Here is a 16,186-nt window from a genome sequence, read left to right on the forward strand (position 1 = left end):
AGTTACAACAAAAACAAGCTGCTATAATATCTGAACAGAGATATTTTATTCTATATTATTCTTCTAATAATATCTCAATACTTTTATGGTACAGCTCATCAAAAACAAATGACATCCTTTTAAATACAGTGGAACCGATACGATTAAAATGTTAGAAAAGCTATTTTATTATCGTATTCATTTAAAGTAGTAAATAAAACATTGATGACAATGTTCACAATTTTTGTTGATTTGCAGTACATGGAAAATTCCTCTTGAAAAGGGATCCATCAAAAGGAGAGTCGAAATCTCGCGATGTTTTGTCATAGAACGTAACCCCTGCGAGTATCGAGGTTGCACTGTATTTGATTTCTTTTCTTTACCTTGTTTGGGTGAACTTTTCATTTCGGGCTAAAATGTCACATTTTGCTCCACAACCTGATTTAAGTGTGACACAAGATTGATGCATAAGCTTTTTTTTTTTTTTTTTTTTTTTTTTTTTTGAGACTTGAGACAAACACAGCTTCATATTCTACCTCCATGTTTCAGATTTCAGGCTTTTGCTGTAACACCACCGCAGAAATATTCACACGTTTTAATGAATTCAATCTAGGCCAAAAAAACGTGGGTCATTTTTCATTAAAGCCTTTTTAAAATCAATTCAGCCTCTTTTTTTTTGGTCCTGAAAATTCACGAATAAAAAAAAAATTAAAACATTTAAGACTTTGGTCCCTTTATTACATGAATATTTTTAAAACGCATTCACACACATGAAACCCATGAAACAATAGTAAATATTACAATCCGTACAAAAAATGAATATACACACTTTTGTAATATACATATTTTGTATTCCTATAAGGACCATATTGTAGCGACGGTGCACCAGTTTCCTACGGCGTCCTGTGAGCTCGTTTTTTGCGAGGTCAGGCACCGCGAGACACGGTTTCATCCTGTTCGTTATTCTTCGCAAGTGTGTGGATTAAAAATATCGCGCCGAAAAAAAAGTATTTTTGTGCATATTGAAAAGGCCAGGAGAAATACCACGGGGTTAAAAGTTTGAAAAGGAAAACGCGCAACCTCGCAATCGTACACTAAAACAAGTAGGGCGAGGCGTTCTGGGACGCGTGTATGGGGAAAGAAGATTCACAGTGAAAGCAGGGATTTTAATGGAATTTCACTGAGCATACACTTGTGAAGTTTTGATATTGCATGTAGAAAAATACAGCCGTGGCTTTAATGCTTTGGCCTGGTTTAAAATGAGAGCAGGTTAAAAGTAAAAAAAGAAAAAAAGACAGTGCTTTGAGGCTCAAAACATCAGATTCCTAATTGCTTGTGGTTCTCCAGAAGCCAACTGTGATACTTGTTCAGCTTGTGGTCTTTTGGGGTGACCTGAAAAACAAATGTGCGTGCACATGTTATTTTTTGGGTGGTTTGGATGTTCTTAGTGTGTGTGTGTGTTATTGTGTGTGTTTCACCTCTCTCCATTCTCCCAAACAGAATATACGATACGAATCGTTGCCGTATTTGCCGATGCCATAGAGCTCATCGGGATACCGCCATGACTTGGTGAGGAACTCGTCTGCCAAAAAAGAGACACCGATGTATTTTTTCTAAACAGGTTTACATCTAACAGATGCTTTATACAACATATTGTGGGTAAAATGAGTATTAAACACCATTTTTCTTAATTTAATTTATGGAATAATCTGTGACTTGATTTCTTTGTATGTCTGGATTGCATGAGTGTCTGCGAGAATGAAAGCGAAAGTGTATAGGACTGTGGTGAGACCTGAGATGTTGTATGGATTAGAGACAGTGGCATTGAGTAAAAGACAGGAGGTGGAGCTGGAGGTAGCAGAGCTGAAGATGTTGAGGTTTTTGTAGGGAGTGACGACGATGGACAGGATTAGAAATGAGTTTATTAGAGGGACAGCGCATGTAGGACGTTTTGGAGACAAGGTGAGGGAGGTGAGATTGAGATGGTTTGGACATGTGCAGAGGAGAGACATGGGGTATATCGGTAGGAGAATGCTGAGGATGAAGCCACCAGGAAGGAGGACAAGAGGAAGACCAAGGAGGAGGTTTATGGATGTGGTGAGGGAAGACATGCAGGTAGTTGGGTTGAAAGAGACAGATGTAGAGGACTGGGGGGTATGGAGACGGATGATCCGCTGTGGCGCCCCCTAATGGGAGAAGCCGAAAGAAGAAGAAGAAGAAGAAGATACCAACATCTGGTAAAAATGTAATGTCAAAAGCACCTAAATGAGAAAAATGGTGACGTGTTCAATATTAATTTTTCCCGCTGTATACAATAAGTAGTTGTATTACACTTAAAGTAAAGTCTAATAATAAGGGCAGATTAGATTAGTACATAGAATCTGCAATATCTGACTCACCGGAGAAGCGGACGAGGGTTTTGGCTCGTAGGGAGTTCAGACCGAGAGGCTGCATAAGATCAGCGAGTGGCTTCCAGTCACTGGCACGTGTTACCTCAGCAGATGGGTAGCGCTCGAAAAACTGCCACAACATGGGTATTGCCAGTTTTCCTACACACACACACAGAATATATTATATGTGGTTTATGCAGACTTACAGGGGACAGACTTCTAAATTTAAAAGGTTCATTTGTACGCAAAACAATTCTTTATCGCAAATTAGTCAAAACATCGTCATTCATTAGTCAGACCATTGTTTGTTACCCATGTTTAAATTTAGTCATGGTCATGTATGTACTGACAACTAGGTATCTGCGCTTATACCACAGCGCTGTTGGATTCTCGATTCTGATTGGTCAGAAGGTGTTTATTCAAACTCCTTAGTATGTACAATCAGAGCTAATAGAAATAAATACGGCTCAGGAAGTTTAGAGGACACAAGATCATTCCATCTATTTTTTGATTTTCACTTAAACCCAGGGGAGGTTCCTTCTGACCCCTGCTTTAAACCCAGGATAGAGAAACAGTTCACACATGGAATGTTAACCCTGTAGAATGTACACTGTATGGACAAGAGTAATGGGCCACCTGACTTTTCCAGCCATATGTAGTTCTTCCTCAATCTGTTGCCACAAAGTTGGAGGCACACAAGTGTCTTTGGATGCTGGAGCATTGCATTTTCCTTTCACTTGAAATAGGAGACCCAAACCTGTTCCAGCATGGCAATACCCCTGTGCACAAAGCAGCTCTATTAAGATATTATTTACATGGGTTGGTAGATCTTGAGAGGCCTTCTATAGAGAAAGGTGTACCAGGATTGTGTTAAGCCAAGGACGACCTGGCGTGAGTTTGGGGAGGTTGTGCTTGCTGTCGTAAATAAACTTAAGTTAAAAAAAAGGAATCCTTGCCAAATTGCTGTGGTGTGTTACATTATTGGAGACACGAGTCTGTAATTGATGATCCAACAATGAAGAAAAAGAACCTCGTGCAATAGTTTTAAAGCTATTAGCACAGATGCTTATCCAATAAGCCACGTGTTAATCGCTAGTCTCAACAGAATTTGAATAGAACAGCAAGAAATAACGTGGCTAAAGAAACTGTGATCCCACATGCTACGCTGGAACTAACAGTGTTATCATATGGCTAAATGGGTGGGTTTTTTTTTTTGTTTTTTTTTTAAACATTATCATGCACAGGTTAAAGGGTTCACAAGACTTGTTTACCACTTGTTTTGTTGAGGAAGATGGTGGCCACTAGAAGCTTCCACGGGTCATGAAACAAGGTTTCTTGTACCAGGTTGAAGGGTGAACGTGGAGGAGTCCACTTCCTGAACGCTTTACGCTTCGGAGGACTGAGACCTGAAATGCAGAATCACATGGAAAAATATAATGGTTGCAATTATTATACTCAGCTCAGATTCGCAAATCTGATTGGTCAGTGTTATATGCTTTTTTATTGGTTGTAGTATCCCCCGACGTCAAAAAAAGTTGAAGAGTTGAAGACATACGTCACCAGATTTAGCCAATGAAAATCGTCATAGGACACCTCAGCCAATAAACAAGCAGAGAAACTATGCATAGGCTACGCTACAGTACAGTACACAAAACGCATCTCGCTATATTCTGGCAAATGTTTTGTGTGTGTTTAAAGAGTGTGGGAGGATGATTTATGGCTTAAACATTAATGGGGTGGCGTAAATTATATCGTGGAAATACCTTTTTCACACGTTTTCTGGGCACGTAACTACCGCGATAAACGGGGGACGACTGTAATGGACAAATTATGATGCTATGCAATTCAGTATAGTACAGATAGTTCGCTTTTGTTTTTTCAGTTCAGACAGACAGCAAATCATCAATTTACTTAAGTGTTGTCTGACTTCTAACGCGTGGTCCTCTAAAAAAAAAACAGGTTGTTCTTTTCTTGTTCTGGAAAAGAAAGATGCAGCTCTACCTCTGCCATGTTAATCTATAATCTATGTGACTCTCAGGACACGGCTTGGTCTTCGTAGTGTTGTGATGCGTCATATTTAAGTAGCGGCAGTGGCACTGAGAGAACACGCTCGAAATACAGCTACATAATAGAATAATCTACATAGAAAATATTGGTCATAAATTATTGGTCACTTCTAAGTAATATATCAATAAACCTATTTTTTTTTTAACCAATGCAATTATGTAAAAAATGCCAACTTGTATCCGATGCACACTTTTTTATAATCGATGGTCACTTTTATGCCGATTCATTGATGTGAATTACTGAATCTTACCATCCCTCAAAGAACCAGACCAAAAAGTTATAATTGTTGACATTGTGAACTTTGGAAACGTTAATTTCTCCACTATACATTTTTTATTTCTTTTTTTTTTTAAGAGCCGACACTATAAATGTCATTTCTTGATTATTTGCATATTGACTATAGCAGCACACCTGATGTGTTTGTCCAACTTAATCAACCATAACACATTATACTACAGCACTTGATCCACTATTCTGATTGGTCAAAAAGGACCATAGGATTGTGTTTATGTGTGTGGTATTGGGATGGAACTGGGACCGTGAGATCATGTTGAGTCCAACACCTACCGTCATTCTTCTTCTTAAAGTATGGACTGGTTCTCCGCTTCTCTGAAAGTAAGTTTGTCCCTAAAAAAAACAGTAAAATAAATGGAATTGAACACCACCATAAAAGTTCTTGTACAGACGCATTCTATTAAAAAAGATCTTCTTTGGAAAGATCTAGATATTATCGTAGTACATGAATTTAAAGTGATAGTCACCATTTCGTTTGTTCCTGACAGGTGAGCTCTTCTCACACCCGGCCCTGTTCCCTTTCTCATCACTCACTTCTTCACTTTCTTCTGTCTCCTCCTCCTCTTTGAGCTCTCCTTCGCTCTCCGGTGCTGCCGTCACGCTAATGACTGGAACAGCTGTTAAAATGTTTTCACTGGTGGACGCTTCTTCTCTTTCACACTGGTTGTCTGTTAGTTCTTCTAGGTTACTCTTTGTTTCCTGCATCTGGGCTTCCGTATTCTGTGTTCCAGGATGATTTTCTGCAGTTCGAGTTGCTTTCCTCCTTCCTGGTTTTCGTTCTTTTCTTTGTTGTGGCTTTTCGGAGTCAGATTTTTCGGTCCGTGCTTTGGTTTTGGGTGTGAAGTCAAAAGCGTCTTGGTCCAGGTGGACACATTCCTCAGAGAGCAGGTACTTCTGGAGTTCTGCTTTGGATCTGAAGCGTTTACCCTGAGGACTGTAATGACAGAAAATCCATCATTTGAAAGACAATTAGAGCAATACAAATCCGTTATTATATTGCAGACTGGATAAGGATTCAATTGTTCATTATATCATAGACTTTACACACTATTGGTCATTGTGAATACCAGTCCTTATTCTAGATTTAGTAACCAGGCCCTTTACATTACCTGATAATATAAGTGTCCATTCTGCCTGCTGTCTTGCCCTGTTTCCGCTGTCTTGTCTCTTTTGTCCAACCAGGAGGGAGCGACGTATCCTCCTGCTTTGTACTTGCAGCCATGTCTTGATCAGTACAGTTTTCAGGAATCATTTTCACCTCTGTCTATGGAAACAGGTCATAATTAAGAACACCTATTGAATTTCAACGACACATCGTACTTTTTTATCGATATATAGTTATGTATAATGTTGTGGAACCCTCGTTCCTCTGGAAGACAAAATGGTCCCAGTTATCACATACATATATTACCGTGGTGATCCTTTCACCATCCTCTCTTAGTTCTCTCGCTCTAAGATAAATAAAAATAGTGCAAGAATGTGTTCGGTCTTAAATGTCAAACAAATGCCTTTGGGTCTTCTTTCACAAATATTTAAGTCTCTTTAAAAAAAACTCGCCACATTCAAGCTTTTTCTTGGTTAAATATCAACACAAATTTAAATAACAACACATTTGTTATAATGCAATAATAATGGATATTGGGGGGGTGGAGACTTTAAATGGCCCCTCCCTAATTTTTTAAATCCCTTTAGTGTTCGGCTTACCGCACAGGCCAGGCCTAGTCGCCCTTAACAGGTGATAGACTGGATGTTGGGGGGTGGGACACTTCAGATTGCAGAGACCTTCTGATTGGACAGGATACTGTACGAGAACTTGAGTGCAGCAGGAGATCCGTTGGAAGAGAGACAGTTTATTTTAAGTGCATAGATCTTTGCAATTTCAATGTTTTAGAGCACACTATCTTATAAACGCAAAGCAAACAAATTTATATTAAAAGCCACCAATCTGTAATTGTTTTTATATTGTGTAACATAAATTAGTTCCTATTCTCGCCTGGTATTATCTTCAGCCTGTCGCTCACACTCTTTCTCTCGCTTTCTTTCACAAACATTCACTTGACACTCTCAAACATTTAATCAACTTATAAGTATTCTTTTAGTACTCCCACTTACCCCCCCCCCCCCCACACACACACACAGGTGGAGGATTCATGTTTATAGGATTTACTTAATAATGTGCATATGAACTATTTATTATTAATTCAATTACTACACATATAATGTAATGTATGTATGTGTAATGTAGCTCACTATATTTATATACAGAATCAGTAAGCGCTTTATTGATGCATAGAAAAAAAAAATGCGACTGAATCTGGCAAAGGAAAAAATAGTAATTGAAAAATAAAACACTTATACAGAACGCAAAAGTCAATAAAATAGAAATAAATAAATAAAAAAAAAAGGATTTATTTTACTGTGCGGCCTGGTACAGGTCTGTGGTCCGGTGTTTGCGGACCCGATTCTCAGATTATGTGGTGCGTATAATTTAATTCAATTCAATTTATTTGTATAGCGCTCATAGAGCAGTTTTACACAAAAACATAGTTTATAAAATTTGTATTTATATGTTAGTGCCTACAAGTGTATCTATTAGAAACAATAACTCATTATAACAAGCGCCTTAATATAAACCGATCGCCTAATAGACGATGCAACCGGAACTACTTTTAAAACTTCTTTAGCGCGCCTTCTGACCAATCAGATCCGAGAATTCAGCTTCGCTGTGGTACACGGTCCAGAGCAGACTCCAGAGACATCAACCAACACCTTCACATCATCTGAATTTAGGAAAAACAATGCAATGTTTTGGAAAAGGTATAGAAGTATGTTTCAGGTGGCATGATTGAAAAATTGATGGTTGAACCACTTTAAAATACTCCTGGAAGTCACACTGGTTAGTGGCGTGTGCCATAAATATTAATAGTACATGTAAATAGTAAACATAAATAAATAGTGAATGTAAATAGAAATCTAAGGAAGTTTTAGTTGACACTAATTTTATGTATGCACTGGTGAAACATGGCCCTTTTTGACCCTGATCCAGTTGTAGGAAACTTACCTGTTATGAATCCAGAGAGTCTAAAACAACCCAAGAAGCTTTATATTGAGAATATAAATCCGTTTTATTGTTTTGTTTTCTTTCTCCAAACTGCACAGGACAGCTGCAGTTCTTCTTCTTCTAAAGTCTACTTTCTCCACATCACCCAATGCTGCCATCTACTGCATACACTTCAGGGTTCTGCTGCACAAACACATCCAAAACACCGAATCTCCTGAAGAAAAGTATATAAGAAGAGTATTTGTATGAAAGGTCCTACATTCGAGAGGATCCTTTACAAGAAAATAATAATAACACTTAAAATAATAATAATAATAATCACCTATGAGCAATTGATACTTTAACGAACCCATAAATGAAAGACATACACTGATAAAAGACAAACAAAAGAAAAAAAAAGAATTATGTTTGGTTCTTTTTCACCTTTATCAAACACATGAACTTAAACTTATACAGCTACTGAAAGGACATAGATGTACTGTGTACCTCTCTCTCTCTCTCTCTCTCTCTCTCTCTCTCTCTCTCTCTCTCTCTCTCTCTCTCTCTCTCTAACTCCAAACTATCCATTTTTAAAACAACTCTTAATTTTTGCAAAAAATTTATTCAGCGTATTAATTCATAATGAATTCAAATAAAACCGCTTACTGATGCGGCACACAGATTTACATTCGACAACCGGCTCGTGAATCAAATGAACTGAATCTCGAGTCTTTCTATTGGAATAAACGCTCAAAACCAGAATCGATTCATTAAAAAGTGAACCGACACGCACGGTATATGAACGACTCTTATTTTGTCGGTCGCCATCTTGGATTTTTTTTCGCTTTGCTTTGGTTTCCAAGCGTCAGGCATCTTTATCTGTGTGCAAACCTGTTGATGCGAAGACAGAAATAGATTTGAAGTTGCATGTAACAATGCGAGCTGTTCCTACATGGATAGACAAAGTGCACGACCGAGACAAAGTTGAACAATGGTGGGAATATTATTATTCATTGTATTTTTGTTTTGCTGCATGCTGGTGGTTTGTGTGAAGCTCCGCTCATTGGCTGTGGTTAGCAACGCCGGTAACTATGTAAACGCGTCCTGTCTAGCTAGCAATAGCATTCCCTCGATAAGATTAATAATATTTACCGAATTCAGGGCTTATTACATTATAATTTCGATTCTATCCCTTTGAATGTATTATTTTAAAAGTTATTCTTAAGTATAGTAATAAATCACGGAGCTAATTCATCCAAAATGAGCAGCATAGCTTGAAAATGGACCCCTACGTTAAAGAAGATCCCTTTCAAGGAAATAATAATAATCTGTAATCTTATGAGACCTTAATAATCCTAGTACAGAAATGAAAGACAGACACTTTAGAAGTTACAGAATTAGAAAAATGTTTTGTCTGTTTTAAACAACAGGGCTGAGGGGAATCACCTGGACCCCTGATTACATTCTGGATCCTTTAAAAAAAAAATAAACAAATAAAAAAAAAATCAAGACATGAGCATATGATGCCGTATTTGATATAGATACAGCTGTCATGCATCCATTGTTTTCCAGCTGTGTTTCAGATCGACTTGCTATTCTTGACTTTGGGATGCCTTTAAGACTCTGGTGGGCCTGGATTGGTGTCTCGAGCATATATGAGCTGAGAATATAAGGATATGTATCTGCCATTGGTATTTGGAGTTTAAAAGCAGGCTGACAAATCACATCTAAAATTCCTTTCATTCTAACAGGCTTATAAAGTCTACTGTTAGTCTACTATTGTATGGAAACTCTGTGGTTAAGTCTCTAATCAGAAGGTTGAGGGTTCAAGCCCAAATGCCAAAATGCGACTCTTGGGCTCTTAAAAGAGGCTCTTAACCCTCTGTGCTCCAGGGGCGCTGTATCATGACCCTGCGAAAGAAAGAATTTCACTGTAATGTACATGTTACAAGTATAAAGCAGCTTTACTATTTGAAGTTACAGATAAAAGTCCTCAAAACAAACACAGAAAGGATCTAAAGCATCCAGATCAGCTCTTTACAATCTTGAATCCTTCTTCTGACCTATAAAGCCTTTGTTTAAATAAAAGAAAAAAGAGATTCTACTTTTCCGTCACGACTCTCGCTAAGATAAAATGCACATTTTTAAACAGACCACTGAATGGTGAAGACGAGGTTTGTACTCCAGTTACTTTGTCATTATTTGTCTGATGCACACAGGAAGGTTTCCAGGTGATTGTCGCTGCCCCTGCTGGGTTATGGGGGCTCATGGATAATGTGTATCTAAATCTGCATTATGATGCAACAACGTGAGTTATAACGAACGTGTTTGTGTGTCATCATGACCTTCGCAGCATTTACGATTTGGCGTTCAAACCTGACGGCACTCAGCTCATAGTAGCAGCAGGAAACAGAGTTCTGGTAGGTGATGTTTTTTTTTTTGAGGGCGAATTTTCTTTGTCCCACATAAAATATTTTGAAATATTTGTTCATCAAAGCTTCAATCATAACATAATCTGATGTGGATGCCATAAACAGCATGCTGGCATTTCAGTATACTGAGCACTGCAAGGTGGACAGACTAGCCGATTATCTGTCTGTGTGTCTGTCTGTCTGTCTATCTTATCTATCTTATCTATCTATTCATTTATCAGATGACATAAAAAATAGATATTTATTTATGCATTTCTATAGGTTAGATTGTTTATGATTTGGTTATTTTATAAGTAGCTCGCATGCTGAAAAAGTGTGTGCACCCCTGATCTAGTAGATTGTGGGGTGGGGTGGGGTGGGGTTGGTTTTGGGGTGAGGCATTAGGTGTTGGAAGATTCTGTGAACAGCATTCTATTGTACGAGGACGTGTTTCTGACTCCATTTACTGTCACCGTCTTTTGGAAAGCACGTAAAGACGCATATTATGTTGTCAGAGAAAAAACTCGATTGTTTGATGAAGCCACTGATGAATTATGCGCTGATGGGTGAACGGTTATTATACGTCCGGGCTGTTTACCACAAAACCATATAACTCAAAGTCAAACAATCAGATGTTAAGGAACTATAAATGAGGCCAAATTTTAGGCAAAATATTGTTTTTAAAAATAATAATTTCATTATTTGTTTTCAGATTTGAAAAAAAAGACAAGTGAACGGAACGTGCACAGACTCTCTTGTTCTCATTTTGCAGTGTGACCAAGTTTTTTCTTTAATTTGTTTTTTAATTAATTAATTTTTTTATTTATTTTTGTTACTTTCAAATAAATCACTGATAAAATGAGTTCAGTTACAATGGCAAGATTATATTGTATCAATTTTTCTTAACCAGGTATATGACACAGCTGATGGAACTCTTATACAGCCGCTGAAAGGACATAAAGACACGGTGTACTGCGTGGCCTATGCTAAAGATGGTGCGTAGTTCATGTGCATTTGTTTGTGGATTTTATTGTTTTTTTAAACTAAGTTACTCTGAAGGTTTTCAAAATTAGTACATTACTCATACAGCATTGTGTAGTATTTTTCCAGCATGTCATACACATTTTGGACAGAGTCATTTGGTTTTAGATTTGTGTAATGATATGTAAAGTCGGCTGTTCCCTTTTTCCTGATCTCGGTGTGTATTTCTTTACAAATCCCTTTGTGTAGGAAAGCGTTTTGCCTCAGGATCTGCAGACAAAAGCATCATTATATGGACCTCGAAACTGGAAGGAATTCTTAAATACACGTGAGTTGTGTTTAGAGTAAGGTGAGAAGGCCAATAGAAGCTCATCTTTAGCATTTACTAATTCTGTAGTAAAAGCAGTTAGCCTTATTTTCTAGTTCACCATCATCCCCTAACCACAGCTTTGGGCCAAAAAGCAGTCAGATCATGCAGGAGCCATCAGCCAATCAGGAGACAGAGAGGGGGATTTAGAGGGTCTGAGTAGATGCTTGTGAGGGAGTGAATTGTTCCATTGGCAAACAAATAAAAATATACAGTTCCTGTTAAAGGTATGGAAGTACCTGGTTATTTGCGGGTAAAAGTAAACCTGAACCAACATGGCTACCATTCCATACTTCAGCACCATGAAAATTCGTCTGGACTGGGGTTTATTGGAACCGACTTCACCATACAACAAGACAATGAGCCACACAAATGATAAAAGACAAGGTGTTTCCAAAAGTTTATCATGCACTAAATGTACGAAGTGAATACAAGCGAAAAAAAATCTGTACGAACTTAAAAGATGGCCGAGGCTTTAAGAAGTTTGGCGACACCCTGAAACGGAGTTACAGTACAGTGGCCAGGGTCATATAGATGTTTTCCAACATGGGTTCCACTCAGAACAGGCCTCGCAACGGTCAATCAAAGAAGTCGAGTCCTCGTGCTGTGCATCAGGTGCAAAAGATGGCCCAAAAAACAGACGCATGAGTTCTGACAGCATTGCTTTAGCTGTTGCAGAAGGTCCACTTGTCAGTACTCGGACCATATGCCGCACACTGCAACAAGTCAGTTTGCATGGCCGTCATCCCAAAAGGAAGTCTCTTCTAAAGCTGACTCGTAAGAAAGCCTGCAAACAGTTTGCTGAAGACAACCTGTCCAAGAGCATGATTTACTGGAACCATGTCCTGTAGTCTGATGAGACTAAGAGAAACTTGTTTGGCTTAGATGGTGTCCAAAAATGTGTCTTGCCTACAGTCCAGCATGGTGGTGGTAGCATCATTGTCTGGGGCTGCATATGTGCTGCTGTTACTGGGGAGCTGCGGTTCATTAAGGGAAACATGGATTGTGACATGGATTGTGACAATCTGACACTCAGAACATGTGTCTAACATCCAGCAGCTCCGTGATGTCATTATGGAGGAGTGGAAGAGGATCCCAGCAACAACCTGCTGAATTCCATGCCCAGGAGGATTAAGGCAATGCTACATAACAATGTTTTAGGGTGCATTTACTTTTGTTGCCAGTTATTTAGACAATAATGGGTGTATGTTGAGTTTTTAGCTATACAAGCTGCACATTGACTACTTTAAAATATATCCCAATTTCATTACTATAGTATTGTCCCTTGAGAAGATACTAAAATGGCTACTGAAATGTGAGGGGTATAAGTGTATATGTATTTTTGCACCTGTTTTTGTATATTTCTGCCATTTCTTTCTGTATCCCACAGCCATAACGATTCTATCCAATGTGTTGCCTACAACCCTGTCACACACCAGCTGGCATCCTGTTCCTCTGGAGACTTTGGTGAGTTGGGTTTCTTTTTTTAATCACAATCATGACGGACATCATGACTTTAAAAAACACACAACAGTTTTCATATGTGTGTGTTTTCATGCAGGTCTTTGGTCTCCAGAACAGAAATCGGTGTCTAAGCACAAAGTCAGTAGCAAGATCACTTGTTGTGGGTAAGTAGTAATATAAGGGGGTCATATCAGCAAATACAACACAGACTAAACAATTCAGCAATAAATATGAAAACACAACATCAGTTTCTTGAACCACAAGTAATAATTAAATATTAAGACACAAAGTATGGTTTCTCAACATATGTTTAATATCAAATAGTGATTTTAATGTTCTCGTTTTCCATTAAGTACCTTGTTATTTGCACAAGTTATGTGTTCTAGATGTACGACATCTGGAAATAGAAAGGAAGACAAAGAGACGTGGTGGTGGAATGAGGAAGTGCATGAGAGAAGAGGTGACCATCTGTGAGCAACAGTATGGTTTCATGCCGAGGAAGAGCACCACAGATGCCTTATTTGCTTTGAGGATGTTGATGGAGAAGTATAGAGAAGGACAGAAGGAATTGCATTGTGTATTTGTGGATTTAGAGAAAGCGTACGACAGGGTGCCGAGAGAGGAGCTGTGGTACTGTATGAGGAAGTCAGGTGTGTCAGAGAAGTATGTGAGGGTGGTGCAGGACATGTATGAGGACAGTGTGACAGCAGTTAAGTGTGCAGTAGGAACGACAGACTGGTTCAGGGTGAGGGTTGGACTACATCAAGGATCGGCCCTGAGCCCTTTCCTGTTTGCAGTGGTGATGGACAGGTTGACGGACGAGGTCAGACAGGAGTCTCCCTGGACTATGATGTTTGTGGATGATATTGTGATTTGTTGTGAGAGTAGGGAGCAGGTTGAGAAGAGCCTGGAGAGGTGGAGAAATGTGCTGGAGAGAAGGGGAATGAAAGTCAGTAGGAGTAAGACAGAGTACATGTGTGTGAATGAGAGGGAGGGCAGTGGAGGGGTGCGGTTGCAGGGAGAAGAGGTGGAGAAGGTGGAGGAGTTCAGGTACCTGGGGTCAACAGTGCAAAGTAATGGTGAGTGTGTTAGAGAAGTAAAGAAAAGAGTGCAGGCAGGGTGGAGTGGGTGGAGAAGAGTGACAGGAGTGATTTGTGATAGTAGTGTATCTGCAAGAATGAAAGGGAAAGTTTATAGGACTGTGGTGAGACCTGCGATGTTGTATGGATTAGAGACAGTGATATTGAGTAAAAGACAGGAGATGGAGATGGAGCTGGAGGTAGCAGAGCTGAAGATGTTAAGGTTTTTGTTGGGAGTGACGACGATGGACCAGATTAGAAATGAGTTTATTAGAGGGACAGCGCATGTAGGATGTTTTGGTGACAAGGTGAGGGAGGCGAGATTTAGATGGTTTGGACATGTGCAGAGGAGGGACATGAGGTATATTGGTAGAAGAATGCTGAGGATGGAGCCACCAGGTAGGAGGAAAAGAGGAAGGCCAAGGAGGAGGTTTATGGATGTGGTGAGGGAAGACATGCAGGTAGTTGGTGTGAAAGAGGCAGATGTAAAGGACAGTGTGGTATGGAGACGGATGATCCGCTGTGGGGGCCCCTAATGGGAGCAGCCGAAAGAAGAAGAAGAAGAAGAAGATGTGTTCTAGATGTACACCGATTAGGCATAACATCATGACCACTTGTCTAATATTGAGTTGGTCCCCTTTTGCTGCCAAAACAGTCCTGAGTCGTCGAGCATTAATAGCATTAACTTCTTCAGCAGTTTGAGCTACAGGAGCTCGTCTGTTGGATCGGACCACACGGGCCAGCCTTCTCTCCCCACATGCATCAGTGACCCTCTCACCCTGCCTTCAACAATGACCACTGTTCATTTCTTGGATGTGTTTTTGTTGGATACTGAACACTGAACAGCCCACAAGAGCTGCAGTTTTGGAGACGCTCTGACGCAGTCGTCTAGACATCGCAATTCTCCAAAAAAAAGAAAACCCTTAATCAATCAATTCTTGCACTTGCCCATTGGTCCTGCTTCTTTCACATCAAATTTGAGAAGAAAATGTTCACTTGTTGCCTAATATATCCCACCCACTAACAGGTGCCATGATGAAGAGATAATAGTAGATAATATTAGTGAAATTAGAAGGTGTTATTCAATTCACCAGACATGTTATAACGTCATAATATTATGCCAGCGATGTCTAAATAAATCTTCTCAATCGTTAATATTTTATACTCTGTTGTTTTCAATGGGAAATCAGAGTGTCTGTTGTTTATCTGTGGCCTTAGGTGGACAAACGATGGCCAGTACCTGGCTCTGGGCATGATGAGCGGTGTGGTGAGCATCAGGAACAAGAACGGAGAGGAGAAGGTGAAGATTGAGCGACCGGGTGGTACATCATCGCCTATCTGGTCCATCGCCTGGAACCCTTCCAAGTAAGACTAAGAGAAGGATGAACCCCTCAATAGTTCTCTGGTTGTCTCACTATAACACACTGTTTCCTTATTAGAAATGGTTTGGAAGGTAAAAGTCTTTCAATTTTCTCTCAATTTTTTTCATATTTAATATTTTTGTCAATTTTCAAACAGTAGAGTCTGTAAGTCTACTATCATCACCAGTTTAGAGATTTATTCAAAAAATTGATCATTTTTGAACATCCCATTTCACATTTAGTCCCCATTTGCTGTTATAATAACCTCCATTTTTCTGGGGAGATGTTCCACTAGATTTTAAAGTGTGGTTTTGGAGATTTTATTTTGCTCATTCAGCTACAAGGGTATTGGTCAAATCAGGTACTTGTGTAGGGTGAGGAGGCCTGGGGTAGAGTCAGTGTTTCAGTTCATTCCAAAGGTGTTCAGTAGGGTTGAGGTCAGAGTTCTATAGCAGGCCACTCAATATCTTCCCCTCCAACCCATATAAACTATATCTTCATGTTTCTGGCTTTGTGCACAGAAGCAGCATCAAGCTTGAACAGGTTTGGGTTTCCTAGTTCATGTAAAGGTGAAATGGAATGCAACTGCTTAAAGAGACAATACAATTTTACTATGCCTGAAACCATCAGGTGTCCCAATACATTTGTCCTTATAGTGTTCAATACGTCCTACTGCAATATTATTTACATCTAAACGTTCAAATATTATTTTGGGTCTACGTAACAGATTGAAGCATGTGGCTTGTACTCAAC

The 16,186-nt window shown here is 39.2% G+C and overlaps 2 protein-coding genes across 8 annotated transcripts in view; one reads left to right on the forward strand and one right to left on the reverse strand.

Moving 5' to 3' along the window:
• Nucleotides 1–149: 149 nt before the first annotated feature.
• On the reverse strand, nt 150–8,005 carry mbd4 (methyl-CpG binding domain protein 4). 6 transcript variants are annotated; one of them, XM_083554557.1, is made up of 10 exons: nt 7,792–8,005; nt 7,420–7,510; nt 6,435–6,495; nt 5,840–5,990; nt 5,198–5,664; nt 5,004–5,063; nt 3,641–3,775; nt 2,379–2,528; nt 1,458–1,561; nt 150–1,371 (listed from the first exon to the last, which is right to left on the reverse strand). In XM_083554557.1, exons 4-10 carry the CDS (start codon nt 5,980–5,982, stop codon nt 1,297–1,299), a joined length of 1,134 nt encoding a protein of 377 aa, XP_083410683.1. In that variant the 5' UTR covers nt 5,983–5,990; nt 6,435–6,495; nt 7,420–7,510; nt 7,792–8,005; the 3' UTR covers nt 150–1,296. The 6 variants fall into 6 exon arrangements, with proteins under 6 accessions (XP_083410683.1, XP_083410682.1, XP_083410684.1 ...); XM_083554556.1 differs by having other exon boundaries at nt 5,840–5,994; XM_083554558.1 differs by lacking the exon at nt 6,435–6,495 and adding an exon at nt 6,133–6,416 and having other exon boundaries at nt 5,840–5,994; nt 6,945–7,510.
• Nucleotides 8,006–8,602: 597 nt separating this feature from the next.
• Nucleotides 8,603–16,186, forward strand: part of ift122 (intraflagellar transport 122 homolog (Chlamydomonas)) — a 48,766-nt gene continuing 41,182 nt past the window's right edge. For both annotated transcript variants that reach the window (XM_083554410.1, XM_083554411.1), the window contains exons 1-7: nt 8,603–8,764; nt 10,124–10,190; nt 11,092–11,176; nt 11,412–11,490; nt 12,920–12,996; nt 13,091–13,157; nt 15,291–15,437. In XM_083554410.1, coding sequence (XP_083410536.1) covers nt 8,706–8,764; nt 10,124–10,190; nt 11,092–11,176; nt 11,412–11,490; nt 12,920–12,996; nt 13,091–13,157; nt 15,291–15,437 — 581 coding nt within the window. In that variant the 5' untranslated portion in view covers nt 8,603–8,705. The remainder of the gene's footprint in view (nt 8,765–10,123; nt 10,191–11,091; nt 11,177–11,411; nt 11,491–12,919; nt 12,997–13,090; nt 13,158–15,290; nt 15,438–16,186) is intronic.

This window comes from Silurus aristotelis (genome assembly GCF_946808225.1).
Source record: "Silurus aristotelis genome assembly, chromosome: 11".
Lineage (NCBI taxonomy): Eukaryota > Metazoa > Chordata > Actinopteri > Siluriformes > Siluridae > Silurus > Silurus aristotelis.